Source organism: Gracilinanus agilis, chromosome 2, assembly GCF_016433145.1.
Source record: "Gracilinanus agilis isolate LMUSP501 chromosome 2, AgileGrace, whole genome shotgun sequence".
Taxonomy (NCBI): Eukaryota; Metazoa; Chordata; class Mammalia; order Didelphimorphia; family Didelphidae; genus Gracilinanus; species Gracilinanus agilis.
Window position 1 is genome coordinate 601,975,649 of NC_058131.1, and position 15,366 is coordinate 601,991,014.

The 15,366-nt window shown below is 41.4% G+C and overlaps 1 protein-coding gene across 1 annotated transcript; it reads left to right on the forward strand.

Annotated features, from left to right (window-relative positions):
• Nucleotides 1-312: 312 nt before the first annotated feature.
• Nucleotides 313-1,716, forward strand: LOC123234218 (probable E3 ubiquitin-protein ligase TRIML1). Its single transcript, XM_044660150.1, has one exon. It carries the CDS (start codon nucleotides 313-315, stop codon nucleotides 1,714-1,716), a length of 1,404 nt encoding a protein of 467 aa, XP_044516085.1.
• The last annotated feature ends 13,650 nt before the right edge of the window (nucleotides 1,717-15,366 follow it).

Genomic DNA, 15,366 nt, shown 5'->3' on the forward strand with positions numbered 1-15,366 from the left:
AGCAGGGGCCTGGCCCTCTCAGCCTCCTGGGAATGCAGACCCTGACACCAAGTGCAGAGTAGGGCCAGGGCACCAGAGGTGTGAAACCAGAGGTGTGAACCCCAGCCCCTCCTGGTGTGAACTCGGGGGCGGAGCCCTGCTTGGTGTGAACTCGGGGGTGGAGCCCAGAGGGCCAAGGGGGACATAAAAAGGAATGCAGCCCAAGGGCCAGCTCACTTGAGAGCTGCTCACTTGAGAGCTTAGCCCAGGAGCTAGAGCCTCTGAAGAGGAGGACAGTGTTACCAAGACAGGAAGAAATCAAGTCCTAGCCAAATGGACATCAGTGAGCTGGCTGAGAAGCTCAGGTCAGAACTGACCTGTTCCATTTGCTTGGATCTCTTCACCCAAGCAGTGACCCTTGAGTGCGGGCACAACTTCTGCAGAGAGTGTATCCTTCAGAGCTGGCAGCAAGCCCTGGTCCCAAGGCTGTGCCCGCTGTGCAAGACAAGGAGTGGGCCCAGAGGCTTAAAGCCCACCTGGGCCCTGGAGGGCTTAGTCAGCATCATGAGGCAGCCGAGACCTCCCGGGCCCCGTGAAATGGGCGGCCAGGCCACCTGTGGCCAACACGCGGCCATGCACAAGCTGTTCTGTGAAGATGACCACCTCCCGCTGTGTGCCTCCTGCGTACTCTCTCAGGAACACAAAGCTCACCAGGTGTACCCCCTGGAAGAGTCTGCTCAGACCTGCAGGGGACAGCTGCAGGAAGCCCTTGGCAGTGCCTGGGCCAGGGAGAGAGAGGCCCACGTGTTGCTGGAGCAGGAGAGAGGGAGGAGGCTGAGGTGCCGAATGGAGGGCCTCCTGCTGAAGAGGCTCATCCTGCCCCAATACCTCAAGACCCAGCCTGCCTGGAAGCAGGGCAAACAACAGGATCTCCTGGACAGGCAAAACAGAAGGAATGCCAAGAGACTGAGGGCCAGCGAGGCCAGCATCTCCAGCTACATCCAAAGCCTCAGGAAGCTGACTGAGGAGCTGCAGAAGACTTTGGAGCAGCCACTCTTGCAGATGCTTCTGGGAGGGAGGAGCCCTTTGCAAAGGAGTCGGGAGCTGCTGCTCAGCTGTCCACAGCCTGCTGCCCTAAGCTGGACCGTGTGTGGAACCTCTGGAATGAGGGAACTACTACTGGCCTTCCAAAGCCACATCAGTCTGGATCCCGGAACAGCCTATTCCCATCTCATCCTCTCTGCAGATCTCAAGAGCGTGAGCCTTGCCAGCAACTGGTGGGAACTCCTGGCCAACCCACAAGGGGCCACGGACTATCCTTTTTCCGTGCTGGGTGCTCAGAGCTTCACCTCGGGGACCCATTATTGGGAGGTGGAGGTAGTGAGCCAGACAGAGTGGGAAGTGGGCCTCTGGGCAGGGCCAGGAGATGGCCAGGGAGATATCCAAGGGGACGCGCTCTCCCTGGCCTGCCTCAAAACGGGAGACCAGTTCAGCCTGTGGATCTCACACACCACGGAAGAACCTGAACAAACAGGACCCCTGCACAGGCTGGGCATTTTCCTCCACTACGAAGCAGGGCACGTGTCCTTTTACAATGTGACACAGGGCTGCCTGATCTACGCCTTTCCCCCTCTCACCTTCCAGGGTCCTCTCAGGCCTCTCTTCTCCCTTGGCGTTCTACAGGAAGACAACCAGCCCAGCGCTCTCACCATCTCTCCACTGAGCCCTCAGTCCTGAGGGAGCTCACACCCTTCCACCTGCCCTACGCTTAGGGCCTCCATTCAGCCAGAGGATCCACCATGTGGACAATCCATGAGGGAGAAGACATGGGGACCAGCCAGTAACACCAGAGGCTACCAACAGGAAAAGCAGGGAAAAAGAAAAGGAGAGGAAGTCTGGACACCAATCTGGCAATGGACCCAAAGGGATCTGAAATTGTGCCTGTCCCCTGATTCAGCCACACCACGCCTAGGTCCCCATGCCCAAGGGATCACAAGAAGCGCTGGGATGCTGGGCACAGAGGGTGGGGGGAATGTATTTCTACTATTAAAATAGAGAGGTAGGAAAGAAAGTTTTGCAACATATAGAGGCTTGTCATCTGGTTGGCTCATGGATGGAAAGCAAAGGGAAAGGTTCCAAGGAATGCCAGGAAGAGATCAAAAGAGGACCAGGGCTGGAGAGGGGCTCTCTTTGGTTCCCGTTTCCTTTGCAACCTGGAGAGAACTTCCTGTGAGGGACATGATGGACTTTCTGTTGGAAAGTCTTTGGAGCCCACAGCTGAAGTCTCTCACATTAGTTAGGCAGTCTCCAAATAGAGAATTACCAAGGGGTTTCCATCTGAGTTTATCATCTATGTTCCTGAGTTCCAGGTGGAAATCGATCCTGATTTCACTGAGAAGAAGCCAACCTGAAAGAACAGACATGTCTGACCCCAAAGAAACCTTCAGCCTGGTGGCTGGAGGCCTTGGGTGACTCTGTAATCCTGTCACTGCGTAATCAAGGCTAACTTACCTTACTTACAAAGACTATTTTTTGGGAGAGGCCATAGTCAGGAAAGCTACATTAGGGAATTTGGGGGATAGACAGAGAGAATAATTGTCAGATAGCAGCAAGTAAAAGAAGAGGAGATTCGTGAGAATCTATTAGCTTTTGGAGGGAGGAGATGAAGAAATGAGAGATAGGGAGATTCCTTTTGGCCCTCCTTCCTTTTCCCTGTGTGAAACCTGTGAAATACACCCATTTTGATAGGAGAGGAAACCAGTCAGATGGTATTCATCATAGATTCAGGTCCAAGGCCTACCATTCTACCTATCAGCCTGATGCAGATGGAGAACAACACTGTATTATTTTTTAAATCTGTTTTCTGTTTTTTAGAAAAATTTTTTCCATGGTTACATGATTCATGTTCTTGCTCTCTCTCCCCATACCCTGTAACCTCCCCCTCCCCAGTAGCCAACTCACATTTCCCCTGGTTTCTTCATGTGTCATCTATCAAGACCCATTTCCATATTATTGATAATTGTTCTAGGGTGCTCATCAAGAGTCTACTAACAAATCCAGGGTCACATAGCTAGAAAGTATCTGAGGTCAGATTTGAACCTAGGACCTCCTATCTCCCTCTAGGCCTTGCTCTCAATCCACTGAGTCTCCTAGCTGCTCTGGTTTCATAATTTCTTATGTTTAGCCATTTCCCCATATGAAGCTACCTCCTTAGTTTCCAATTTTTGGCTACCATGAAATATGAACTAAACTTCTAAAAATATTTTCTCTCTTTTTTAATTTCTTTGGGAATTAGGTCTCATGGTGGTATAGTTGGTTCAAAGGCTAGGCACAGTTTGAAAAGTTGTCATAGTTCCAAATTGCTTTCCAGAATGGCTAGATGAATTCATTGCTCCACGAATAGCACTGCGCTGATATACCTGATTTCTTGCTACATACAGTTAAAACAAAAAACAGAAAACAACCCATACCTTTCATCTTAGAATCAATATTGTATTTTGGTTCCAACACAGAAGAGTGGTAAGGGCTAAACAATGGGGGTTAAATGATTTGCCCAGGGTCATACAGGAAGTTTCTGCAGCCAGATTTGAACCTAGGACTTCCTTTCTCTGGGTCTGGCTCTCAATCCACTGAGCCACATAGCTGCTTCTGTTATGTGCAGTTTTTAAAAATTACATAATAAATTCTGCATATGTGTTCCAGCATTGTCCTGTTTTTTCCCATTTCTCTCTGAGTATCCTTGTCTTCCATCTGGGGTGCCACTATCCAGTGTGATAGGTCAGGACAGATATTCCTACACTTACCCAAACAGTCACTCAAACACCATCACTTGCTATTCCTAGAGCAAGTGGAGGGTGATGAGGAGGAATGACACATAGGGAGTATCTATGAAATACCAGAAGATATCCCAGAGGAAGTTTGGGCTAAGCATTCAACCAATGTGGGAATTTTGAAATCTGCCACCCCAGTTAAGATAGAGGTGAAAGAGGGTACTCCACCTAGAATCCCTCAGTATAAGTTGAGCAAAGAGGCTACAGAGGTTATCAGACCCATTATCCAAAGTCTCCTAGAACAAGGCATTTTGGTCTACACTATATCCGAGTACAACACACCTATTTTACCCATTAAGAAGGCGAAGAAAGATCCAAATGGCAAGACACAATGGCGTTTTGTGCAGGATCTAAGAGCAGTGAATAATTTTGTTAAGAAGGGACATGCAGTGATACCTAGCCCGGCAAATATCATTGCCGAGATTCCAAGTAATGCGGCCTGGTTCACGGTCGTGGACCTGTGCTGTGCATATTTTACTGTACCTCTGCATGAGCCCAGTCAGAAGATTTTTGCATTTTCCTGGGAGGGAAAACAGCTCTGCTGGACGCGAATTCCACAGGGATTCGCAGAAAGCGCGAATATCTTTTGTCAAACCCTGCAAAGAGATCTTGAAACCATCATATTCACTGAGAGCAAGCTAGTACATTATGTGGATGACCTTTTGCTAATGTCACCAAGTGCTCGAATTTGTCAAAGGGACAGCAAACATCTGTTGCAAGAGCTATGCAAAAGGGTACACAAAATTTCCAAAAGTAAGATTCAATGGGTGTTACCATGCGTAGAATACCTCGGCTTTGTGTTGGAAAAGGATTTCCCAAAAGAGAGTTGCACATATACAAAAGCTGTGCATGCCTAAGACCAAGAAGCAGCTCCGTGCAATATTAGGTATCACAGGTTACTGTAGGCAGTGGATACCTGGTTATAGTCTGATCTGAAAACCTCTAACAGACTTGACTAGGAACACTGTCTCAGAACCTTTAAAACTGACACGGGAGCACAAGCATGCTATAGAAAAACTGAAAGCAGCGGTGTTGACCAGTCCTGCACTTGGAATCCCTGACCATGCAAAACCGTTTCACCTGTTTGTGAATGAGGACAAGGGACTAGCCAGTGCAGTGTTGATGCAAACTCTTGGGGATCAGTTCAGACCAACAGCCTATTATAGCTCCCAGTTAGATGTTGTGGCTAGGGGGATGCCACCTTGTATGAGAGCAATTGCAGCTGCAGCCCTAATGGTTAAGAAATATTTTGATCTGGTTTTGGGATGTAGGATTATGCTGTACTCTCCTCATCAAATAGATACCATCTTGAAAAACAGCAACCTGCAAGCGTTTACTTCCCAGCACTTATCCCATTATCAAATTGTGTTGCTGGGCAATGAGAACCTGACTTTCCATCGTTGTAAGGAGATCAACCCAGCTACACTAATGCCAGACTTACCATTAGAAGGAGAACCCGTCCATAGCTGTGCAGAAACCTTGGAAATGGTTCAAAAGACGAGAGATGACCTGACCGATATTCCTTTGGTCTCTCCCGATCTCACTTTGTTTACCTATGGTTCTGCATTTGTGGTAGATGGAGAATGGTATACAGGCGCGGCTGTAGTAACTCAAGATGAGACTTTATGGTATGCAGCTCTACCTAAGTCCATGAGTGCTCAAGGGGCTAAAATCCTGAGTCTCACCAGAGCTTTAGAAATTGGCCAGGGTCAAAGGTTGAATGTTTGGACTGATAGTAAATATGCATTTTAATGTAGTACATTGTACAGGCCAAATCTGGAAATATAGGGAATATATAACAGCTGGTGGGAAGGAGATAGCCTATGGGAGCCTTATAAACCAACTCCTGAAAGCTGTCCAGTTACTTAAGGAAGTGGCAGTAATGCATTGCAGGTCACATCAAAAGGGTATGGATGAAGTCTCATTAGGAAACAGGAGGGCAGATGTAACCGCAAAATTTGGAGCCCGGTTCGGCCCAGTCCATGTGCTGAACTTCTCCTTGGTGGAAGAAGCAGATCTAAAACAGGCATACTCCCCGAGGGAAGTGAAGCACTGGGTAGAAAATCTAGGGGCCAAATTAGTGAGAGGTGTATGGTTTTCTAGTGAGGACAAACCCATTCTTCCAAGATCTTTATATACTACCCTATGTAATGCATTGCATGTCAAAGGCCATTATGGGACTCAATCCTTAGTAGATGGTATTCGAAGACACTGGATGGCTCCTGGTATATCCACTTGTGCAATTAGAACATGCCAGAAATGCAAGGTTTGCTTACAATATAATCAGGGTGTGACCAGAATTAAGGGACTAGGAGGCAGACAATTGGCATATACCCCGTTTGAGTGCTTGCAGATTGATTATATATCAATGCCCAATTGTCAAGGATACAAATATGCCCTAGTCATCATAGACAGGTTGACTCGATGGCCAGAAGTGTTCCCTGCAAAGAAAAACAACTCAGCCTTTGTGGTGAAGACACTTCTAAGAGAGATAGTTCCGAGATTCTCTGTACCAGCTAGAATAGGTTCGGACCATGGATCACACTTTTCCCAGAACACCTTGCATGAGATTTATAAGACCTTGGGGATAAAGAGGAGTTTACATTCAGTCTATCACCCCTCTTCCTCAGGGCAAATTGAAATCTGTAATAAGAGACTTAAAACTCTCATTGGGAAAGTGTGTTCTGAAAGCCATCTGAAATGGGTACAAGCACTCCCCATTGTTCTTTTTTATTTAAGAAGTCAACCCTGTAGTGACACAAGATTGTCACCGTATGAACTCCTGTATGGGCACGCTCCATGGCATAGTTCATCCCAGAAGTCAGCTCTCTTATCACACATTGGAGCTGAGTGTCAGCTATATAGATACATAAGAGCTTTGAAGAAGAGACTGGATGACTTGCACAAACTTGGTTTGTTAACCCAGAGAGTTCCTTTAGACTTTAGCTTACATCAGCTAAAACCAGGAGACATGGTCTATATAAGGAACTTTACAAGAAAATCTGTTCTAGACCCTAAATGAGTTGGGCCTTACCAGGTGCTATTAACTAGCCCAACTTATGTGAAAGTTGAGAATAGAGACCCGTGGTTCCACGTCACTCATGTAAAGCCTGTTAAGAAACATCATGAAAAACCTCCTGACATAGAGCAAAATGAAATGAATGCCCTGCCAGATCCACAGCAAACAGACGGTTATGATGAGAATGAATGAACTGCTTGAAATTCTGAAAAGGAAAAAAAAAACAAGAAGAAAAGGAAAACTGCAAAAAATTTTTTGCAACACAAAATGACACAAAGTTAACACAATTACATCACAGCAACTAATGTTCCTGATTAAGAAGGTGACAAGTCAACCATCAGACAAGACGATAGACGGCAGACAAGTATGCATGCAGTACAGAGGAAGAAACGAAGAACACAGAAACTAGAAGTTGCAGAACTTCACAGCAGAGGTGTTACCAACGAATGGACAATCACGAGAGTGTTGTAATCTTTATTAAGTACTGTGCAGGAAGAGGACTGGAAGGAAGAAATCCGTGGAGCAGCTATCATGTATAAACACACATGGTACATATGAGACATCACATGGTAGTTGCATGCCACACTACATATGGCTAACAAGGAGGATTATAGTTCTCCATTGGGCCAGAAGATCCTTGCAGTAAGGGTATGTGCATACATCAGCACACTTTAGTTCATTGGACACAACACAAACTGATTGTTCACCTTTTTGATATAGACCTCATGTAGATAAATGAGAGTCTCTTCTGTATATATGTATTATATGTACATATGTATTATATATAAGGGAAGGGTATCCTAGGATCTCTAACATATCAAAAGATCCATTGTTTCTTTTTTGATTTGGTAGACATCAAGGGAACTTCCATCTGTAAATAGACATTGTGGATAGCCTGTATTATATTACTAATCCATAGAATAGAATTACTAACATCTTAGGGAAAGATAGCTTTAGGGATTTTGAAATACAGAGTTAGTCAGGGAAAGTCACTATAATCTATAAGAATATGTATATAGTGTGCATATATTAATGACTAACAATGAAATTAATATACTAACAATTTAGAATTTAGGATTATTAATACCACTAACTTAGCTTAAGTAAGGTACTAACATGGAAACTTAGTTCTATGACATTTTGCATATAGAGTTTACCATATTTCTTTTGTTATGAGTTAGGTGCAAGTTTTAGAAGACCTGTAGGTTGTTACATTTTTGCTTTGGATGTGTTTCAAAGATGTTTGCATTGCATGCTATAGGGATAGTGCTTGCAACTTATAATTGTTACAGTTTTGGAATTTCTTTTTGTGATAATTTGTTGCATGTATTATGATGCTTGCATTTTATTCCAAAACCTGTTTTTTTCCCCTTGATTATACTTTCCTTTTTCCCTCCTTAGATAGGGGTAGATAGTATAGATAAGCAATAGCATAGCAAGACTGGTAAGGGGTTAGGAATAAAACATTTAAGTTAGTGTACACAGGGTAATTAATGCTACAATATCTTAAGCCTGCAGAATTTCCAGTGGAAATTCCTACTAGAAGAGGGGGAATTTACTGTTGTGTGGAGATGCAAAGCATGGAATCCCTGCAAAGGTACAGGGATAGCCTCACCCAGAATTCCAGGGGACCCCCCTGGAGAACTTTGGGTGAGGGGGCAGTTGAGAAGGGTTGGAGGCGGTTATTTTGTGGGAGTGGATGTGAGCAGACACTCTGCTTGCTTCTCCTGACTTGGGGTTTCTCCTGAGGTAGTCATTGTAGCATAAGCCAGTGGTTTATTCTCATAGGGTTAGCCTGTTTGTTATTACTATTCTTCATTAATATAATTATATAATTACTTAGTGATTAGAGAGTAAGATATTTATCAATAGCAAGAGAGCCAGTTTTAGTTAAGTGCTTCATCCCCTCCAGTGAGGAGGGGGGAAGGGGCATCAATTTAACAGTCAATTTAACAGTTCAGGGTCACCTTTCCTTTATCCTAAAACCTTCATTAGCTTCTCTAATTTTCCTTGTTAATTCCTAATATAACTTTTTACCTTCAAATTTGTGCCTGATAATTATTTGGGAAGATACTTACAATTCAGTCTGTACATTTAGTTTGAATCCTGTTGGCTGCCAGTTTAAGAATATCTCCTCTGTCCTCAACTGTTAGATAACAATTTCTATATACTCATCATACTGACCTGTGAGGAATATAAATTTAAGAAAAGGAACATCAATTGGGGTTTCAGCCATAACTGAAATTTACCAGAGGAATCTTATTCCTGTCTTCATTACCAACTGAAGCAGAAGCAGTTAGAGGGGGAGGGGTTTGAGAATCAGGAGTGTTTTACCCCCTCCTTTCCTCACTGTAGCCTGTCAATCTCTGGCTCTTGACTTAAAGCTCTATTTGGCCCTGACACATTTATCTGCTTCTCCAAACTATCTGTTATTATCATCATAACAGTACTTTTTTAGATATTTCACAAGCTTCTTATAATTTTTTTGCAACAGAATCATTATTTCTTCTTTCTCCTTAATTTCTACCCCCACCAAAAAATAACAAACCAAAACAAACAAAATAATTTCTCCCTTGTAACCAATAAATAAGGTAAGTAAAAAAAATCTACATATTGGTCAGGTTTGAAAAATCTATGTTTCATTCTTCAGTTCTAGTTTATCCATTACTTCTTTGGCAAGATGTAGGATTTACTTTATATTGTCAGGCCTCTACGAGTTGAAGTTGGTTATTACCTTGATCAAAGCTTTGTCTTTAGTCTTTCATAATTATCTTATTTCACACTGTGGTTGTGATTATATAAATTGAAATGAAAGTCTTAATATTTTTTCCTGTTAAATTATAGGTTGCTTCATCTTCCATAGCCTGTTTTAGCTTTGGGTCATCCAGCAAGTTAATAATAAGAATGTCTTCTTTGGTCTTCATCAATCATCATAAAGTGTTGACTAGCATAGAGTAGAAAGAGCAGAAGACATGGTTTTATAGTATAAAATTTTAAGTTTCAAATCTGCTACTAATTTACTGTCAGACTATGAGTTAAGTTACTCAATCCATTGTGAGCCTCCATTTTTCATCTTTATATTAAGGAATTTAACCAGTGGTGCCATCCAAATAAAAATGCTATTCTTCCAAGTTAGATATATTTTTATTCAGAACTTTGGAATCACTTTGACTCCTTACCTTTCCTCAATGCTTCTATCAGTTGAAAAGCCTTATGGATTCTATATCCTTAATATCTTAGTACTTATAATCTGGTTTCTACCCTCATCAGTTCTCACCTAGGGTGTTTTAGTAGTCTTGAGCTGGTCTCCTTGCCCTGCAATCTCTTTCCTTGCTATTCTATCTACCCATACTACATACCACTTCTTGCTAAGGCACAGGTATGACCATTCTGCTTTCTTGCTCAAAAAAATGTTCATTGGTTCCTTAGTAGAAAAACAGTAGTTTCTTTGGGTAGGTATTTAAAGCCCTTCACCACCTACCTCCAATTGACTTGCCAACTGTTTCTCCACACATAATATTTCATATCCTACTTCTATGTCTTTGCCCCACTGGTTTCCCATCCCTACAATGTGTTCTTTCTCTTTTGTCTTATAGATATAAAATGCATAGTATTAGAAGGCGATTATTTTAAATTAGACTGCAAAATAATGTGGTAAGCAAAGTATGAAGAGTTTTAGCTTTATATGACAGATTAAGGGATTTGAAATTTAACTTAGTTGCAGGAGGAAACCACTGAAGATTTTTGAGTTTTGATATGGTCAAATCTGTGTTTTAGCAATACCAAATTCATACTTCTTTGGAGGGATTGAAGATAAGAGAGATGAGATAGGGAGAATGATTCAGTGGTTATTGTAATAATCTGGGCAAGAGGTGATGAGGCACTGAAATAGGGTAGAATCTGTGGTTGTGGAGAGAATGCTATGTATGAGTGGAGGGATTGTTGTGGGTGAGTGAGAGTCACTGAAGATGAGTAAAACTTGGTAACTATTTGGAGATGGGAGTTGAAGGAGAGTAGAAGCAAAGGTAACTATTTACACACTTGTTTGACTAGAAAGATGGTGACATTGTCAATTGTAATTTCCTACCTGGATGCTCTCACAAGAACTCTTCCATCATCTCTTCTTCATCCTGGAACTTCTTTATATTGGAAAATCACTTTAGCCTGGAACTCACATCTCAATAGTCCCCCCTGTCAAAGAGCGCTGCTTAACTCAGTGCCTGGCATATAATAAGCCTTCTATAAATGCTTATTCCCTTTTCCTTTTCACTCTCTTCCTATGATTGGAGGATGTAGTGATAAGGATTCTTACCAGAATCTTCATTTCAGGAGTCTTGAGCAGTCACTGCTTTATTTCTCATGTGGCTGTACTCTTCAGGACCTCTCCATCATGCTCCCCTCAGCAGGACATCTTTTCCCCCACCATCTATTTTTCAGCTTTGTTCTATGTTTTGTCTTTCCCCATTAGAATGGTAGCTCCTTGAGGGCAGGGACTGTTTTCTCTTTCTTTTTTTGTATTCTTGGCATTTAGCACAATGCTTAGCTCATAGTAGGTTTTTAAATAAATGTTTATTGATTGATTGGTTGATTGATTGACTAAAATGTGGAAATTTGGAGAAGGGATAGATTTTGGGGAATTATCATGAATTCTATACTGGACATGTTGAGTTTGAGATGTCTCTGGGTTATTCATGTGAAAGCTGGTGTTCAGGGGGGAAATTAGGATTAGATATATAGATCTGGGAATTACCTGCAAATAGATGATAATTGAATCCTGGGAGCTGTTCTGAACTTCTTATTTAAGGGAAACTTTCCTTTTGTCTTCCCTTCCTTGGAAAGCTAGTGGTCCTATTACATTGCTGGACTTTGAAATCTTTCAAAATGCTAGTAAGCCAGCACTAATAAGATATTAATTTCCATTTGAACTTCATTTTTGGCCAAATGGATTGTTAATTTATGTTGAGATGGGCAAGTTATAACTAAACAATAAAAAAGGCAACATCTATCATTGTTTCACTACAGGCTTTAATATATGTGCTTGTGTAAAATAATTCAAAGTAGCTTACAGCAGGAAGAAGATAGAAGAATTGATGAATAAATGAGAAAGGTGAATACAAAGAATTGATGAACATTGATAGAAGATATAATTTAGGAAACTGAAGATAGAAGCAATGAAGAAGGAATGAGTGAGTGCCAAATAAAGAGTATATTTTTGTACATAATAAATCCATGTTTTAACTAAGCTTCATTGACAGATAAGCTTGGAAAAATTAGCTTGTTTGTTTTTGGTTGCCTTCATTTACTTCTTCCTTCTTTATATAACCTGAGTGCCCCATAGACATGGACCCATTAAAGCTAAATCCAGCTTTAAGTCGTGCTTTGAGTCAGCATCTATTAAAACAAACCAACGAACAAACAAATGAACACACCATTGTTTATGAGACTCCATCTGATGTTTTAAAAAAATAGAATAAAGCAGAGGACATTGTAACTCAAGTCAAAGAGATTTAATTAAACAGAAATATAATGTAAATAACAAGGAAATCTCCTCCCCCCAGCACACTATTCCCATACCACAGGAGAGAGAATGAATGCACATAGCCTAGACAAAGTACAATCTTTGGGCTCTATCTCCACTGGAACATCATCATTCTTTCAAAGCAGCCTCCTGCCTCAGCCCAGAGCAGATGAGGTCATCTTCTGGACTGCTTTCTTTACTTTACTACCATCTTCTGGTGCTTTGCTGAATTGCAACTGCTGTCCAATTTCTTTCCAGAGGAGTGATAGCAACATGTTTGGAAAAGCTTCAAAATATTAGGGACATGCTAGCCCCATTGTGAGCCATGACCTAAACCTTATCCAGCCAGCTCAGTGATATTCTCCCTCAGGTTAAACTTGTCTTTTATACTTCTATGGATCCTTCTATTCTTCCCCCCCCCCCTTCCTCCCAATTAGGGGCAAGGCAGAATGGTGACCCTATAGGTCTGCATTTCTATAGTTGCAAATCATTCCTTTCCCTATTCAAGGAAGCAACATTTTTGTTAAATGTAATATGAGAAACTCCAAGGTAATAAAGCACATTCTAAAATAGGAAGATTCAACACATGTCAATAAGCTTTTATTAAATCACTAATGTGTGCAAAGCCCTGGGCTTTTTTTTTTTTTTTTTTGGTGGTTAGTGAGTGGAAATAAAATGTTGAATTCTAGGACTGTCTCTCTTTTAAAATTTGTATACCAGAACTTAGTACGTTTTTTGGCACATCATGTTTAGTAAATACTATTTAATTTTTTCTTTATTTTATCATGACACAACAATAACTACCTATTGAAATTCCTTCCTAGATAGTCTCATAAGCAATTCAAACACATCTTGTTTATAATGGAATTTATTAATTCCTCCCAAAACCTTCCTTTGCTTTAAACTTTTCTTTTTTTTTTTAAGGACATCACTGTACTTCCAATGACCTAAAGTTGATAATTTCAGAGACATCCATGAAGTTTCCCTCCACTCTTATATCCAATCTATTACCAAGTATTGTCAATTCGACCATAATAACATCTCTCACACATGAGCTCTTTTCTCCATTCACGTAGGTCTATTCCAGACCTACATCACTGCTTGACAGGATTATTATTATTAGCCTCTAAGTTGGTGTCTTCCTGCTTTCAGTTCCTTATCTTTCTGATTCATCTTCTTCCTTACAGCTTTGACTTCCCAAAGTAAAGCTCTGACTCTTTTACTATCCTTCTTAAAAACCTTCAGTGATTGTTCCTTACCTAGAGCAGAAGGGTCAAACATGCATCCTACTGCATGCAGCCTACAATATCCTCAAGAGTGGCTTGAACCAGATTAAACCATAATTGGGAAATATTTAACAAAATAAAAGTACAACAAAATATATTAATATGTAGTTTCTAAATCAATATGTAACCTGCAGGAATCTACATGCACTATTTAGTGGCCCCCAGATCTACCCGAGTTTGGCACTGGATAAACTACAAACTCCTTTGCTTGACATTGAAGGCCCTTGTCTTGTGATTTTCACATGTCCTTCCAGTCTTATTTAATTTTATACCCTTTCATCTCTATTCTCAAACCAAATCTATTATTGTTATTGGAAAAAAATAGCCCATCCCCTGCCATTGTACATTCATTTGCACAGGCTGTCCCCTATGCCTAAAACCACTCCTTTTTGTTTTCTGTCTTTCAAAAACCTGTCTTCTATCAAGTCTTCTATCAAGGTTTAAGGTGGGCAATCCTTTTCTGACCCTTTTGCCTGGGATTGTTCTCTATCTCTTCAATTGTCCTTTGTACTATCCTTTTTAGATTACCTATTGTATTTTTTTCCAGTAGAAAGAAAAGCTTCTTGAGCCCAGAGGCTTTCTGTTTTTGTCTTTGGTATCCCCACTGACTAGCACAATGCCCTGTAAAGAGTAGGTGCTGCTGGACAAACATTTGCTGAATGGCCATGTAGCTATGGGAGCAAGTTGGCCTAGGAGCCAAACATGAGACAATTGGAGAAAGATAAGAAGAGATGACAGGCTGTATGGGACCAGTAGGGGGCAGATTCAGTAGCAGGATGATAGAATTAGAAGATACTAGTAGTTGTTTTGTATCTGAAGCATGACTCATCCCTTTATGTGTATACTCTGGGCCAGGTGTTGTATTAATTAGAAATTTTGTACCTTTAGACTCCATCTCCCAGAATTCTTTCCCCATCTCAAAATTCCTTTTCCATTTTTGTTTATGTACATCTTTACATTATTGTTTATATAGTTCTGTAAACTCTTCCCTCACTCTCTCTTCCACGTCTGTGGCTTGGGTGAGCTCCCTCTTGGCTCTAGCCTTTTAGTTTCCTTTTTGCTTCAAGTTAAATTTAATAAATCTTATTAAATATAATACTTGGAGTATTTTGGATATTAATTTTGAAGCTTACAGTGTGTTCTCTCTGAGTGTGCCCTTGCCTCTATGTTTCCCAGGTAATTGAGCCTTCTCAATGATAATGTGCATAGTGATGAGCCAGTTTATGAAAAAAGAGAGGTAGTATTGCTCCTTTTCTTAGTATGATATTTTGAAAGATGTCTATCAAAGCACTTTGACCTACCTGGGTCTTTTTTCTGGCTAGCAAAAGTAAACACATCAATGAAGATTTATTAGGTATGTCTTTTCATGACTCACAGAAAACCTAAACCTGAAAGAGATTTTCTAGGAGTCTCACATCACTGCAAGGCTGCCAGTGTCTTTTGGCATGTCATTCCGCACCTGCTGGGCTTGCTTCTTCCTGGTATCATATATCCTGCATTCTTTAATGGGAATGTTTTGTTCTGGGAATTACTCCATTGGTTTCATTGTCATTGTAGGCTTTTCTATTTGGGACACATAGTTATGGAGTTTCTGGTGGAGTTTTCTGCTTCCAGCTTTTGACTGCTGCTAGAGTTCTCAACTTGTTTGATATCTTTCCTCTGTAAGAGGAGACACTCTCTCTCTCTCTCTCTCTCTCTCTCTCTCTCTCTCTCTCTCTCTCTCTCTCTCTCTCT